Consider the following 16,805-nt stretch of genomic DNA (forward strand, 5'->3'; position numbering starts at 1 on the left):
TCTCAAAAAAAAATCTGAAATTAAGATTTTGAAAATTAAAATAAAATCGATTTTTTTTCATATTATATAATTTTCAAAGTTTTATTTCATATTTTATTCTGAATTATAAATAAAAGTTATATTCAGATTTAAAAAAATAAAAAAATTCCATAATATTTATTTTTGGTAGAAAAAATTAAAAAAAATTATTTCGAAAAAAATCAGAACTTTTTTTAAATTTCAAATTTGGTTTTTTTTTATTTTGAAAATATGTTTCTCTTGTAAATATATTGTTTTTTACAATTTTTTAATTTTCAAAAATTATTTTTCAGATTTTTTAAATTATTTTTTATTTTAAATTAATATAATTTCATTTATGTTATTTGTTATTTTAAAAAAATAGGCAAAGTGCTACGTGTGCCCTTAAAAAAATAAAAAACATAATTAATTATACAATCAGCGTGCCACATATCAGATATGCACAGTTAGCGCACCACTTAGCATGCCACATCAACATTTTGTCCAGTCAGATGACTTCAGGGTCTAGAACGAAAGAATCTTAAATTACACGGTTGGAATCTAAACTTTTTTTTTTACAGAGGGGTAAACCGGAACTCGCCCAAATTACAGGGACTAAAGACATATTAACCCTAATATTCATGGTCCATCTACCGGTGCCTAAAACTTTGACATGCATGGAAAAATTCAGCCCCAAAAGAAGAGTAGTAATACTATGCTATGTAGCTTTTGGACAAAGAAAAAGCTTGCTGGAACAAAAAAAATGGACCAAAGTGAAGGGAATTTCAGAAGGACAAAAAATTGTGAAGGATAAAGATACATGAACTTTGTGTAAATGAGGGCTCTTCTGACTTGGTATATATGAGAAGTGAGTGAATGAAAGAAAGGTTTAGATCTTTACTTGCTAACTGCTAGTAAAAAAGGGGTATGCAAGGTTAGAGTCGGTCCAATAATCTTCAAAAGGAACTGAGGTCTAAAGCAAGTTTTGTTATATAAGGTCTTTTTTGCTGGTGGATCTCAGAAGTTAGGTTTTATTAGTTTCATTCGCATCTATATGTGGATATTTAGGTAAAGAATGATCTGATTTGATGAAGCAAATTTATTATTAATCACAAACTTTAATCATAACATATATATAAAAGTCCATATATTTCATAGCTTCAGAATGAGTTACAGATAACATTGATCATATATAGGAAGCACCATTTATAATCAGGGCAAATTATTAAAATATGAAAACAGCAAACAAAGCACACAATTTATTGATACTCGATCCGATCCAGAGGTAGTAACAGTAACCAAGCAAGCATGCGCATGTTAGACCCCCTTGAGTGTCCAATTGACTTTGTGACTTCCATGACCATGACCATGACCATGAGGCTTAATCCTGTTGTTATTATTGTATCCATATGGATTAGCATAGTGAACATCTCCTCCATATGTTCCATGACGCTCATATCTCATCTCATCCATCTTACTCGCGCCAGAACCAACACACTCCTCCTTGTAAGCTTCAAACTCATACTCCTCATGCTCTGAGACATAGTCATTGTGGCCACCACCATGATGATTGAATGGCCTAACACCACCACCATGATGAGGTGAGTGTTTGTTGGTAGCACCAAAAGGGAATTTTTGGCCATTGCCATGGCCATGGTTGTTGTTACCAAAGCCATGTCCATTAGACATGCTATCCTGATGAAACATGTTGTGGTTTCCTCCTATATTGGAGCCATGGCCATGATGTTTTGAAAAAGAATGATCAGATTCTTTGCCAAAACCACCTGGCTTCATGTGCATGGCAGGGAGTGGAAATTGTTGCTTATCGTAGTAGTTGCTATGGTCAGTGGTATAAGAATCTTGATGGAAACCATGGCTCTGCTGTTGTTGAGCCTTAGCTTCCATCCACATGCCATCTTCACCATAGCATTGCTGTTGTGGATATCCAAGGAACTTCCCTTGCATCTTGTTTTTTCACTACTTTTGCTTCTATTTGAATGATGAATTACTTGTGTTGTGGAATGTCCTTTATATAGGCTATTTTATATGTTTTTAAACGGATGGATGAGAATGCTTCTTTTCACATATATTTATTTATTTAGATGCATCTCTTATCCGAATTTAATTTGGTCAATTACACTGGAATTTTAAATGCTGGGTGTTACATGACGATGGATGATGTAGGTAGATTCTATTAGACATAAATGTTAGTTATACTAGTTAGATCCAAAAGTGTATTCAATAGTAGGTTGTTAGTTGTTACTACTAGTATTTTCCACCCTATAAGTCTTCAATATCGTTTGAACGGAGGTAACACAGTTTTGAATGATGAAACTATCAAATTTTAATTAAAAAAAATGATTTTATATGATGATGGATGATGATATATTAATATAAGATCCTATGGCTTGTGTGAAGGAACCAACTAAACTAATTTGTGTAATTAGGACAGAAACGCATCTGATTCGTTATTATGATGTGTCAAACCATGGAGGATTCCCATGGAACCATATTCTACACTCCATATAAAGAATCTGGTTCTAGCAATTATGTCAGTAGTGCTCAAATATGTACGATATATAATTAAAGAGACAAATTTTCACCCTGCCATCAAATCAAAGCATTAATAAATTTTGCTGAATAAAGGAAAAACTTAATGGAAATGGGCTACTAATTGCAAATTGTTAAAGACTTCCAAAATGACCCAAACCAAGGTTGAACCGTAATTTTTATTTTCTTCTTACTATTGTACAATAGTAGCCACTAAAGTCTAAATAATGATGATATTAGAACAAGGAATTGTTTCATATCGTCTACATGAAATGGTACTTTTATATGAAAAAGGAATATTAGTGCTAAAAAATAAGTTATATTTGTTTTATTGAATCAACAATGATCAAATCATTATCTCAGTCTAAGAATGTAGATGACCTTACATGAATTTACTATACGATGATACAATATTATACAATTTTAGGTATAATTGGAAATTTTAGTTGTGTAATTAGATAAAAATAAAGGGGTGAATTTTTAAATTACTTGACAAAAAAAATCAATTGAAAATTATTCTTAAAAAAGAAATTTTGTTAGGACCGGTTAACTTGTAGCACCAAATTAGGGATTGGATCAACATCACCATTTGATTTCTCGTTCTTCCCTAAAAGCAAATTTGTCATTTTTTTTGTTGAGAAATTCTGATTTTGCTTTCACATATTCAATTGTATAAAACTTATCAAGCTTTGCTTCAATTTTGTAATTATTCCTTTTATTTCTTCAATCCTTTTCATCACATTGTAAAAAAAAATTGATTTTTCTATCAATTGAATTCCTTCATAGGTTTCTGGAACAATTGGGGTATTAGAATGAACACTGAAATAGCTGATCTTGAAACCCTTGTTTCATTATCTGATGAGGATAATGTAATGGGAGATCTAGGTGTTGTTAGTAGCACAATGGTTACAAGGTTGGATTTGAGTTTAGCATGTTTCTCTGAGAAAGTTTCAAACTTGGGAAATTTTGTGATGCATTTGGCAACAATGGAGAGTGAATTTGAGACATCAGAGAAGGATCACATGATGGGGATTGGTTCAGTTCTAAAGGTTCTTGAATTTGATCTGTTATGTGGGGCGTTGGATTCATTGGTTAGAGAATTGGATGAATTTTTGGACAGTTTACATTATGGGATTGTTGAAGTTAGAGAGAGAGTGTGTTCTTGCACTCATTTGGTACAGAGTTTCATTACCTTGCAAGACAAGTTACTTGATTATGAAGAATGTCTGAGGCAGTCTGTAGAGATGTTTATTGAAATTAAAATACATTCAGCTAGTTTTCAGAGGACTTTGTGTTCTTTAAAAAAGATCAAAATTGGTACACAGTGGATCTCATTTTCAATTTCATGAAATTGTTAAAAATGGTATTGTTCTATGAAGCATATAGACATTGACGCGTAAACAAACACTTGACATGACACATGTTAGACACCCGACATAACTTCGATTTGAAGTGTCGATGCGTACATATGTATTTCTTTTGTCTGTAATATGTTTTGCTTAAATCTATTACCTTGTGAAATTGTTTTGCAAAAAGTGGTTACTTTCTTGTGGAGTTCTTCTACTATAACTTTTTTGTCAAGTAAATTGCTTTTATAACAATATTTGCAATATAAGAAGGGAAAAGAACTAAGAAGAATATTGAAGTGACTGGCTCATAATTGTTGTTTCTTGATTGAAATGTGACAAATAAGAATATATTTATGTAAATAGTTTCTGTGTTTTCTTATAAAATTTTATGTTTTTTTGGGACATGTTTGATGACAACAGGTAATAGTGAAATCGTTAAAGAGGGTAGTAAACCTGTGAAAGTTAATGCTGCAGAGATGAAGCTGCAGACAATTGAGCAACAACGAAATATTTTGACAATGCTAGAGAAATCTTTGGCAAAAGAAAGGGATCTTGAGAAGAATTTATATCATTCTAGAGAAATTCAGGAAAAGCTGAAACAAAGTATGTCCTCCTTAGAGCACGAGCTAGTTCAAGCGGAGGAAGAAACTATTGATGTTTGGGAAAGATTGTTTGAGGCTGACAATGCACATGAGATTCTGATGGGAATTTCAAAAAGTCTGTTGAGTAGACTCCAGATTTCTCATTTCAATTTGAATGGTTTAAGTCGGCGTGAATCCGAGCTTCAAGCTAAGCTCGAAACTTTTGTAGAACAATTAAATACCAGGGATATTATTTTGAACAAGATTGAAAGCAGCACCGGTGAATTAAATGTCTCTCTTATAGGTCAGACAAATGGTTCAGAAGCTAGTTCAAAAGACGCTGAAGATACACAAATCCCTTCTGATCCTGAGGTCTTCGCTCTAAGAGGTAAGGTGTCTTTACTTGAGAAGCAGCTAAAAGATTCTGAAATTCATCTACGGAATGTGAAGTCCTCTTCGAATGAATATCAAAATATGTATGATGCCTCATGTGCTGAAGTAAGTAATACGAAAACTCATATTGCTGAACTAAAAGAAACTGTACTTGATGCCGAGAGTAGGGCTGATATTGCAGAAGCTAAATGTAAGTTATTGACAGAGACTAATTCAAAACTCAATGAAGAGTTGAATCTTTTGAAAGGTGATGGAGGCATTATGAAATTGCATTTGCTTGAGAGGCAGCTAAAAGAAATTTATCTACAATTGCAGAATTCAGAATCATCTGTTGAGGCTAATAAGGAGAAACAAAGTATGTTATATTCCACAATAAGAGATATGGAAAATGTGATAAATGATCATAAGTCAAAGGTTTCTAAAGCTGAAAGTCGGGCTGAAAGTGCAGAGGAAAATTGTATCATATTGTCTGAATGCAATGATGAATTGAATGAGGAATTAAAGTTCTTGAGGATTGGATTCAAAAATATGGAGGAATCCTTGGTCCGAGAGAAGGAAGAAAAAATGACGACTGCAAAGGACATAGGAATGCGGGCAAAACTTTTTAAAGAGTTAGTAAAACAACTGGTTATTGAGAGAGAGCGTCTTAAAGATCAGGTATGTGCCACGATAGAGAATACATTTCATGTTAACTATATAATATTACAAATATTTCATGGTCTGTCTTAGCCAATGCCTTCTTATAAACTTCTAGGAGCATTTTTTTATTAGCTTCATGTTTTTCGGAATCCCAGTCTGCCATTATGATTTTGGCAAAACTACACTTTAGAACTTCAACAAAATCACCGTGTCACCGTGATTTCGTCAAAATCACCGTGATTCCAAATATGCACTAGGACTATATAAATTCATTCTCACCCCTCCTTATATTTTACTGCCATTTGATCTTCACATGTGGATCTATTTTGCTCCCTTTTATTTCATAGAATTTCATCTGCATCTCACTTAAATAAGCAAGTTGATGCCATAAGTATGTGATGGGATAGCTTCATCAATGATATATTGTATATGCCTATTTTACCTCACTCTTTTTTATTTGATTATTTACTGCTTTCATAAGCGCGTGTTCATGCGAATAAGTCAAGAACTTAGTTGTTCTAGTGTTTGGCTTACTGAAACTGTTGTGTTTTATCTGTAGTTGTCTTCCCTGGCAAGTGAGAACAAAATTTTGGCAGTGAAGCTAAAACAAATATATAAGGAGGCTTAAGAAGCCTGTGAAACTTCTGCAAGGTCTTTGAGGTTGGTACTTTGTAAATGAATGATTGACAAGAATCTCTTAAACTATTTCAATTGTATTGTAAATTCCCCGAAGTTCAGCCATGAGAACCGAACACGATCCGGACATTGCACTCTTTTATTAGATAACGATGTAAAACCCAGCAAACGAACTATTCCTATTTCTTTCAAGTTTCAACCAAAACAATCCATTACTTCAATTACTAACATCACAATGCTATATACACTTGCAGTGCAAGTTAAGATATCAATACAAGAGAATCAGGCAAAAAAACAATATGTATTATACTACTATTTACATATTTACAAGAACCTTGAAGAAGGAAACCTAATGGAATCAACAGACCTAAGAACTCTGTCATCAAACCGATCAGACTCGGTTCTTCTGTCTTTTGTCACTGTCCTGTTAAGCTTCCCTTCTTCTCTATACACCTTCATCCTCCCAACCTTTTCCTTCAATTCTCTCACCAAATCCCAGAATTTCTTCTCCTCAACCACCTCCATCATCATTATTCTCTCTCTGCACATTTCCAATCTCTTCAAAACACAAACCAATTCCACCACTTCTCCAAAACCAAGACAGCCCAGTTTCTCCCTCTCCCCAAATTCATTAACTCTAACCAAAACTTCATTCATCACCATAACCCCATCATCTTCCACCAAATCCATTATCTCAACAACCACCTTGTTCTGTTCACTCATTGGAGTATTAGGTTTTTTCCCAATTCCTTCCATCAAGGCCAACAAAGAATCAGTTTCTCTTAACAGATCACTATTGGTAAGATAAGAAACTCCTTTCTCTGGCGTCGTTTCACCGAGGAAGAAACCAAGAGTTCTAGAAGTACACAGAAGGTTTTCAATGTATTCCGCGTACCATCGAACCCAAGAAGAGAGTTCCCAAGATATTGAACTTGTTTTGTCTCTGAAGTTAGAGAGGTTGAGGTAGTTTCTACCACCAGTGTAAGGGTAAACGGAGAGCTGGTCACGGAGGATGAACGTGCCATGTTTGACAATGTGGTGAACGGAGATTAAACATTTAAGGGCTACTGCTGAGTTATGAGTGGTTTGGAGACGGTCCATGAGAAGCTCCACCGCAGAGGATGCGGTGGCACGTGAACCGTCTCCAGAGGAAAGAAGAGTCAAGAGGTGTTTGTGTTTTGGAGGGTTGTAAGAATCGTGTGTCGTGGCGCGAAGGAGGGAAAGAGTTTTGGTTTTTGATAAAATTGCAGCTTTGCTTTGTGATGCTTTGTCCTTCATTATGCCTATCATCTCTTTCAGTTTCTTCTTCATTGAAACGAACAACTCTTTCTAGCTTCAATGTGGATTATTACAGATTATGAATTATTGTTACTTGATGATAAAGTATTACTGTTTTGGTAGAGAAAATGAAAATGTTGAATAGAAGATGTTTTTAATGCTAACTTGTTAATGTGCCTCGGTTCATTGTTTGTGTTAATTAATCAAAAGTTAGTGAGACTAGGCTGGGTCAACCCTTTAAAAAATTTGAACAACTTGATTTATAAAGTGAAGGATCACCTAATATCGTTGACTAATTCTAATCTCTAATCTCTAATTAATGGACAACATAATCACTGACGATTATCCAACGCAAGCAAATGAGAATTGACTGTTTTTTTTTATGGGGTGTTTAGTATATTTCTTATATATTGGGATAAATTACATCCATTTCATTTGCGTAAGTTTGAATTATATGTTTTAATATAACACTCATTTCATTAGCATAAGTTTGAATTATCTGTTTTAAGTTGAAATCCATAAGTTATTTTTTCTTGCATTCAACACGTAGTATTACACTATTATTTTTTTAAAAGTAGGATTACACTCATGACATGTGCCAAATAATTTAAACTTGCGAGGATGTTCTACGCATATGTTATGAACTAGGTCTAGACCCAATCGATCATTAATCTAACCCAAAATATCTATATGACCAACTTGAAGGGGTAAGCTCTGTATAAATTAAGAATATGTTTGTTAAGACTTGCTATGATTAAAAATATATAGTCAAAGGCATTAATGAGATAATGAAAGAGTACCTAATTTGGCTGCCTCCCCTCTAAGTTGTGATTATAAGCAAACATTCTAGCAGCATAAAGTACATTTTTAAATACTCAAAATCTTTAATTTATGTTATACTGTTTCATAATTAATAATCAAATTTGTCCTCAAATTATTGCAGCTGAACTGTATGAGTTTTTTTTTTTTTGAGGTAAGCTGAACTGTATGAGTTGAAACATTGAAGTAGTAATAAAAAGGAGGTTTAATGTTAAACTTGGCATCATAAAGGGTCATTAATCTTCAAAAGATGATAGTTTTTTTTTTTTACCATGATAGTGTATCTTCATCAAAAGTATAAAACATAAAATGTTGAATGATTGGAACACATCATTCAGTATAATTATAATCTCAATTATTTATAAGGAAAATTCTATGGTGAAGTCATGAAAATGATTTTTCTGATAAAATTAACACTATAACATCAAAACTGTGTGAGTAATACCCCACTGTTTATACAGTGGCATCAAAAGTTCAGTTCTCATATTATCATCCATTCATCAGATTAACAAGACTACACTTAATCTAATTTTATCCTACCTTGTTTCAAGTGTAACACCCCACAAAGTGTAACACTTAAGACTATCACATAATATCATCAAATATGTTTGCCTGTTAAAGATGTCAACAATAAAATAGTATCTGTAAATCCAAAATGTTGCAAGCATTACTAGATGAATTACTATTAATCATTAATCAGTAATCAACAATTTAAAAATGAATCAAACATTAAAATCAAAATTAACTTTTTCAAAAAAGTCAGTTTCCTGACTGCACCGTAGAAGCTCCTATTATAAATGTCCAGTCCACCATTTAATTGCAATAGATGATCAATTAAAATTAATAGGTTTAATTCCACTTAGGATCCCATTATTGAACTCAAGAAAATAATTCCCTATTTTAAAATTAAATTTTTTGGGTCCCTCTATTTACAAATTTGTTCAAATTTTGGTCACAACCCATGTTTTGTGCCCTGGAGATAGTGACTTCAACTTGACGCAAAAAAAAATGTGAATTTTGGTCTCAAAATTGATAATTTGTCTTGAGATTTACCATTTGGGCATCAAATCACTTTTTGGCGCCAAAAGTCCACATTTTTTTTAGCACAACAACCATGATTTGAGACCAAAATTTTTGTGAATGTGAAAATAGAGGGGCCAAAAAGTTCAACTTTAAAAAGGGAGATTATTTTCACGAGTTTGATGAAATAGGAGGAGATAAAAAAAAAAAAAAAAAAAAAAAAGAGTAAGCCAATTATATTAATATACAAAAGGTGATCAATCATAACATGTGATTAGATTAATAAAAAAATTTAATTAAGCAATAAAAAGTAGGAACTTACTAACTTGTATTCTAAGAGCACATGATAAAGAATCTAAAAATTGCAACAATTTTGCAAGTAGCAACTTTGCTTTGAAAAAAAGAATACTTAAACTTTATAAAGTTTTTTTAAGAAATATATAAACTTTTATAAAGTTGAATATACAACTTTTATGACAAATATTTCTCCATTAAGTTATAGTAAAATGGAGCAATAAGACATTGTGCGAAACAAAAGCAAGCAAGTCACAACTTACAATAGAGAAAACTGACAATCATACCGGAGGAGAACAGGCGAAGGTTTATACCTCCCTATAAAATGGCATTCTATATATGTGGCATCACCACGTTATCCCTACTTCTATATCATAAACTCTTGGAACGTCCATTCATGTGGCTGCAGAACTGCAATGGTGTTGTTCTCTCATGCTGTTGTTGTTACTCTATTATAAGGATTGAAATCTCGGAAACAGGATCCCTTGTGAGTTTGTTTGGATCGACAAATAGGACAATTCAGGTTACGTAAATCAATACAACCTGTGTGAAAAATGTGATCACATTTCAGAAGCAACCTTATTTTGTCGCAGTGTTGAAACTCATTCAAGCAAATTTTGACGCATTCAAGTGTAGCTTTCCCGATCTTGAGTTCTTTCACGGTGGAGTAAAGGAGGGCACTTGTCGATGACTGGGCGGATGAAAGCGCGGCGCAATGGATTGGTGGCGCCGGCGAAGGGTTCAAGGTGTAGACAGATCAAAAGAAGAGGTAGAATGAAAGGAAGCATCCAAAAATACAACCAACAGATAACAATTTTGCTTCAAAAGTAGGATCCGATATTGTTTCTGGTTGTGCATCAGCGTTGTATGAATGAAATACTAGCACCATAAGAAAGACCAAGTGGGCCCATTCAATTTTTCAACAAGAATTCTCAAATCGATCAATCTTAAAAGAAAAAGAAAAGAGGAATGATATATGTACGATCAATTTTAGACTACCTTTTGTGACAACCATTTTTTTCCTCTTTTTATTTGACAAAAACAATAGAGAGAGAAAGAAATAGAGAGATAATAAAAATACATATGAGTATGAGAGAGAGTTGTTTCAAAAGTTGTCAAAAAGTGAATATACAAATATCATTTCTCAAAAGAAAAATACACACTAGACTATAAAATAGAACCTAGGGTTTAGATCTTCATGATCTAATGAGGTTGAAGATGTGGAGGCCGGGGGAGTGAACAAACCTAGAGTTTTCAACTTCTTTTTTTTGTCACACTAGTCAACCTTACAAAGTAGCGAGATAAAAGCCCAAAAGATGAGTAAATAGTCAATTTCTCCCTTGAAATTGTAAGTTTTGTCAATTACCCCTTTGAAATTAACAAAACTTCAATTACCCCCTCTGAAATTGCATAACGTTAATCAATTTACCCCTCCGTCAAATTTTTCTGTTAACTATTTACGCTTATGATCAAATACCCTCCTGAAATTTTGCACTTATGTGCAAAATGCCCCCTAAACTTGAAAATTTATATATGTATATATTTAAAACACAAGAGAGTAACATACATTCCACAAAGATTTATATGACCAATAGCTGCATAAAACATATATTCCATACATATTTATATGATCAATAATTGTTAATTTGTTTGCCTTTAATATCTTTTGAGTCAATGATAAAAAAATCTAAATTTTTAAGTTTAGGGGGCATTTTGCACATAAGTGCAAAATTTCAGTGGGGGTATTTGATCATAGCTGTAAACAGTTAACAAAAAAAAAATTGACGGAGGGGGTAAATTGATTAACATTATGCAATTTCAGGGGGGTAATTGAAGTTTTGTTAATTTCAGGGGGTAATTGACGAAACCTACAATTTCACGGGGAAAATTGACTATTTACTCCCAAAAAGATGATCTATAAGTTTTTCTATCATTTAAAAATTCGCATGGTATAATTTTTTTTTTTGTAGGGGACATATAATTTTGTAATAAATAATTGTCGTTTCAAATAAAAAAATTATCATCCTCTTAAAAATAAAAAAAAATAAATAACAATTTTAGTTATTTTAATATGCAACATTGTATAAGATAGACAAACTCAATCTACGATATGAATAAGAGAAATAGTAGGAACGTTCTTTTTCTAACATTCTCTAACTACTTTATGTGACATTCATTTTCAAAGTGTTAAGAGTGTTAAAAAGAGTGTTCAATTGTTCATCTCATTTATCTACGAATGATGCTAGAAACACACTATCTAACACACATCCCACTACATTCTCTTTTATTGGTTGAAATTCATATGGGTCATACCAAATTATGTGGATAATATAAATTTAATGAGATATATATGAATTTTAACCAATCAAAGAGAATGAGTTGAGATGTGCCTATTAGAGACTGTGATGCTAACAAACATATATTGGATACATACTATTGGAGTGACTTTTTTCCTTTTCAATTTTACCCATTTAAATAAACTATTTTACTATGTCTTCAAAATTAGACTGGTCATAAGCCGACAAGTTCACGAGTATAACTAGGTCATTGGTTGAACCGTATGACTGAATCGGATTAAACCGTCGACCGTGTAACCTGGTCGATATAAAAAAAAATTGTATATATGTAAAACTAGATTGAACCGGATGACTCGATTTATAAAAATTTAAAGAAACTATGACACCAATGTCAAAAATTATTAAACAAAATAACATAATTTCACAAACTATTTTTTTTCGTATACAGAGTAAATTTAGGGTGAGGTGTGGACCTTGATTTTTACATGGATGGGTATTCAACCTCATGGATGGAGCAGTGAAGTGGTATCAAATTTCCTTATTTTCAACAATGTATGCAAAGGAAAAACGAGGAAAAAGGTATCGCATCTCATATGGTTAACAATGACGTGTGTATTTTGATGGAGCGTAATGATGTTCTCTTTAAAGATAAAGTTGCAAATGATTTGGAGGTGGTTGATCACATAAAGCGTCTATCGTGATCTTGGTTCAAATGTGAGGGACGTAATGAAAAATTTGTTCTCAGATCGGTGGTTGAACCCCATTGTATGTCTTTCACACATGTAATTTATTGACTTATTGTAATGACCATCGAGTACCTCTTGTACTCGATTTAACAAAATCTTGCTTATAAAAAAAAAGGTTTATGCTAATAAGTGCCCTTATGGCATTAGTTAAGAAGTCAAAAATAGAAATAAATTATAAATTAGGTACATTTTTTAAGTTTCAAGGTGTGGAATACATCATTCCCAAGATAAACATTCTCTTTTAAGCTTCTTAACAAGTGCCCTTTGCATTGTTAGCATTTCCACAACAAAAAAAAATTAACTATAATATTATGCATATTCTAAAAATAAACAAATTCATATCATATTTAAATAAATAAAAAATTAATTGTAAGACAAATATTTTTAAACAAGTGGTATATGTAATTATAAATTTAATAAATTAGAAGAATCAACTCAGAAAAAGTAGTCAACAGTCAAAGTCATGTCCCTAAAAAAAAGGTCAGAGTCATACATTGAACAATCACATATTTTTCTCCAATTTTAACTAGTTTCTACCGATTCTTTTACATGACAAGTCCAATAACTAGATGAGACTGATTATCCTTTCGATTTGACCGTTAAGTTAGATTGAACCTGATGACTCAAGTTATTAAAATTTTAAAAAACTTTGACTCCTATAAAATGTCAAAAATTATTAAACAAAATAACAAAGTCAGTCTAATTATATATAATATGCATATTTTATTTATAAAAAAATTAATATCATATTTAAATAAATATTAAAATTATTTTTAATTGTAAGACAAATATTTTTAAACAAGTGTTAAAACTTAAAAGTATATGTAATTATAAAGTATATGTCTTGGTCCCTTAACTTATTTTCGGATTTCATTTTGGTCCTCTAACTATAAAGTGTCTCAATTTGGTCCCTTATGTTTTCTGTCGTTACCTCTTTTGGTCCTCTCCGTTAGTTTGTTTTCAAAAATAGTTTAAGATTGGTGATCAAGGGCTAGATTTGAAAAGTACACAAATATACAATGGGCTCACAACATATAATCATTTCTATTTTTCTTGATTTTCCTAAAAATATAAATTTAAAATCACCATCAATCTTCATCTTTTTATATATTTTTAAAATAATTTGTATCCAGATTTTTAAAAATTAAAATGTTTTTCAGAATTTTGTAGAAAAAAATTTTAAAAAAAAAAATCTGACCTTTTTTTTTATATTTCGTAATAAAATTATTTTTTTCAAATTTTGAAAAATATTTTATAAAATTCAGGAATAACTTTTTTTTCATATTATAAAAATCTGAATTTTTTTTATATATTTTTCAAAATTCAAATATTTTCCAGAATTTTGTAGAAAAAAATTAAAAATAATCTTTTTTTCGAAAAAAATATGACATTTTTTATAACCTTTTTAAATTAAAATATTTTCCAGAATTTTGTAGAAAAAATTAAAAAAAATTTTTTTTTTCGGAAATCTGACCTTTTTTTGAAATTTCGTAAAAAAATATATGTTTTTCAAATTTTTAAATCTTGGAAAATATTTTATAAAAATTCTGGAATATTTTTTTTTCTTCTAATTTTAAAATCTGAATTTTTTATATATTTTTCCAGATTTTTAAAAATTAAAATATTTTCCAGGATTTTGTAGGAAAAAAAATATGACCTTTTTTAAGAATGTCGTAAAAAAAATCAATTTTTTTAATTTTGAAAATGATTTTATAAAAAATATGAATTTTTAAATATATTTTTGGCTTAAAAAAAATCAGGTGTTAATCAGTCAATTCAAATAGATCAAATAGTTAAAATGTAATGGAGAGAACCAAAAGAGATAACGACATAAGACATAAGGGACCAAATTGAGACACTTTATAGTTAGGGGACCAAAATGAAATCCGAAAATAAGTTAAGTGACCAAAGCATGTATTAAGCCTTATAAATTTAAGGCTAAAATATGGTTTTAGTCCCTGCAAATATGTCTCGTTTTGGTTTTAGTCTCTGGTAAAAAAAAAATTGTTTTTGGTGAGGGACTATTTTCAAAAACAAAAAATTTTGCAGGGACCTTTTTTAAAAACAAAATATTTTGCAGGGACCAAAAACTACAAAATTGGTTCAGTTATAATGTGTCACGTATGCAAATCATCACAAAAGTGGGGTCAGGGACTATTTTCAAAAACAAAAAATTTTGCAGGGACCAAAATCAATTTTTTTTTACCAGGGACTAAAACCAAAACGAGGCATATTTGCAGGGATTAAAACCATATTTTAGCCTAAATTTAATAAATTAGAAGCATCAACTCACAAAAGGTGGTCAAAGTCAAAGTCATGTCCCTCAAAAAAAGAAAGTCAAAGTCAATCATCGGATATAGAAAAATATTCAGTTCGCATTTTTCTCCATTTTTGATCGGTTTCTACCGATTATTTAACATGACAAATTAAATAACTAGACGGGATCGATTATCCTTTCAGTTCGACCGCTAAGAAATTTTTTAACACTTTTCTTTTTTGAAAAAAGACTTGCTTTTAAAAAATGACCCACAGAATTATCCTCCTTCAAAATTACACAAAAGTAGAGTTTAATATCATACATACATTCACCAGAAATAGTTCATAAATAATGCAAATTCTATAGTACATCTAAAAATTTGAGTCTAGTGGTAAACCAAATCATTAAATTAATAATTAAATAAGTTACTTATTTTAAGAAAAAGAATTATTTTCTATTATTGATAGTTATAATAATTAAATCTTATATACCAAAAGCTTCGACGCAATAAAATTTACTTTTTTTAATTTTTATTACTCATAATAAAGAATATTGATTATTTTTTATGTGAAAATATTAAAAATTTAATATGATTCTTATAAACAATGAAATGATGTTTTTTCTTATGAAATGATGTTCTCTAAAATATAAATATTGATAAATACTCCCTCCGTTTCAAAATATAAATAAATTTTACCTTTTTAAGTTCATTCAATTAATGATGTATGTGGTCCATATTATAAACCATTTACATCATTAATTAAATGAAACTAAAAAGTAAAATTTAATTATATTTTGAAACGGATGGAGTAGCTTTTTATTTCATAGAATGATCATTAATTTATAAATTTATAGAGCAACGATATCGGTACACCTCATAAATAATGTCACAATATGTACCTATCTACTTTCTCCTCATTTTCCGCTAAAAAATGTCCCGTTGAATGTGACCTCGGGAAAGGATACTTGTCCAAAATTCTCAATTCCCGTGAATGGAAAATCTCTTCATCAACAGTGTTGCTCTCTTCTTGTTGTTGCTCCGTTGATTCCGTCGCGGCATCGATAGGGATTGCAGCGTCGGGGACATCAGGGGTGAGTTTGGAACGACATACAGGACAATTCATATGAGATAATAACCAAACATCAATACAATCTTGGTGAAAAATATGGTAACATTTTGGCAACAACCTTATTTTATCATTGTGTTGAAACTCATTCAAGCAAACAGCACATTCAAATGTGGCTTTACCTATTTTGTGGTCTTTCACGGCGGAGTAAACGAGGACAGGGCATTTGTGGATGATTTGACGGTTGAATTCACGGCGGAATAGGTCGACGGCAGCGGTGATGGGATTAAGGCGATTGTGGTCGTAGGAAGAGAAATGGTGGAGGATGAGTGCAAATAAGGGCATGAGTATTAAGCCGAATAAAAAAACAATAAACATGATGATCATTGTTGCTTTAAGCCTTTAAGGTTGTCTTTTAATAAGGTTGTTGTTCCTAACGGTGGATGTGATGTTGTTGGTGATTGTGCATCAGTGTATGAATGGAATAGTAGGACCATTAGGAAGAACAATTGGAATAATTTCATTTTTCAACAATGATTCTTAGATTGATCAATCTAGAATAGAATACTAGCAAGTACTCCCTCCGTCCCAAATTGTATCTCGCTTTGGAAAAAATATTTGTCCTAAATTATATGTCGCTTTACAATACCAATGAAACATTAATGTTATTTTTCTCATTATATCCTTAACTATTTATTACTCTATCTTCTTTCAATTCCTTAATTTATATTTACTATACAATTTTGTAAAACAACTCATAATATATATTTCTTACACAAAATTAATTATATTTTTTAATACGTGTGAAATGCTTAAAACATTATACAATTTAGGACGGAGGGAGTAGCTAGTTGAAATAATGGAAAACAAATAAAATTATTA

General features: G+C 31.2%; 4 protein-coding genes across 5 annotated transcripts; 1 reads left to right on the top strand and 3 right to left on the bottom strand.

Moving 5' to 3' along the window:
- Nucleotides 1-1,122: 1,122 nt before the first annotated feature.
- Nucleotides 1,123-2,011, bottom strand: LOC11411486 (hornerin). Its single transcript, XM_003601857.4, has one exon. It carries the CDS (start codon nt 1,960-1,962, stop codon nt 1,315-1,317), a length of 648 nt encoding a protein of 215 aa, XP_003601905.1. The 5' UTR covers nt 1,963-2,011; the 3' UTR covers nt 1,123-1,314.
- Nucleotides 2,012-3,016: 1,005 nt separating this feature from the next.
- LOC11414782 (WPP domain-interacting tail-anchored protein 1) lies at nt 3,017-6,198 on the top strand. 2 transcript variants are annotated; one of them, XM_039831626.1, is made up of 3 exons: nt 3,017-3,910; nt 4,317-5,527; nt 6,069-6,198. In XM_039831626.1, the coding sequence occupies exons 2-3, from the start codon at nt 4,373-4,375 to the stop codon at nt 6,135-6,137; spliced, it is 1,224 nt and encodes a 407-aa protein (XP_039687560.1). In that variant the 5' UTR covers nt 3,017-3,910; nt 4,317-4,372; the 3' UTR covers nt 6,138-6,198. The 2 variants fall into 2 exon arrangements, with proteins under 2 accessions (XP_039687560.1, XP_024634758.2); XM_024778990.2 differs by lacking the exon at nt 3,017-3,910 and having other exon boundaries at nt 4,026-5,527.
- A 133-nt stretch (nt 6,199-6,331) lies between these two features.
- Nucleotides 6,332-7,621, bottom strand: LOC11433785 (putative clathrin assembly protein At4g40080). Its single transcript, XM_003601859.4, has one exon. It carries the CDS (start codon nt 7,454-7,456, stop codon nt 6,470-6,472), a length of 987 nt encoding a protein of 328 aa, XP_003601907.1. The 5' UTR covers nt 7,457-7,621; the 3' UTR covers nt 6,332-6,469.
- Nucleotides 7,622-15,743: 8,122 nt separating this feature from the next.
- Nucleotides 15,744-16,268, bottom strand: LOC11415009 (E3 ubiquitin-protein ligase ATL31). Its single transcript, XM_003601862.2, has one exon. The coding sequence runs from the start codon at nt 16,266-16,268 to the stop codon at nt 15,744-15,746; it is 525 nt and encodes a 174-aa protein (XP_003601910.2).
- Nucleotides 16,269-16,805: the final 537 nt, after the last annotated feature.

This window comes from Medicago truncatula, chromosome 3 (assembly GCF_003473485.1).
Source record: "Medicago truncatula cultivar Jemalong A17 chromosome 3, MtrunA17r5.0-ANR, whole genome shotgun sequence".
Classification (NCBI taxonomy): Eukaryota; Viridiplantae; Streptophyta; class Magnoliopsida; order Fabales; family Fabaceae; genus Medicago; species Medicago truncatula.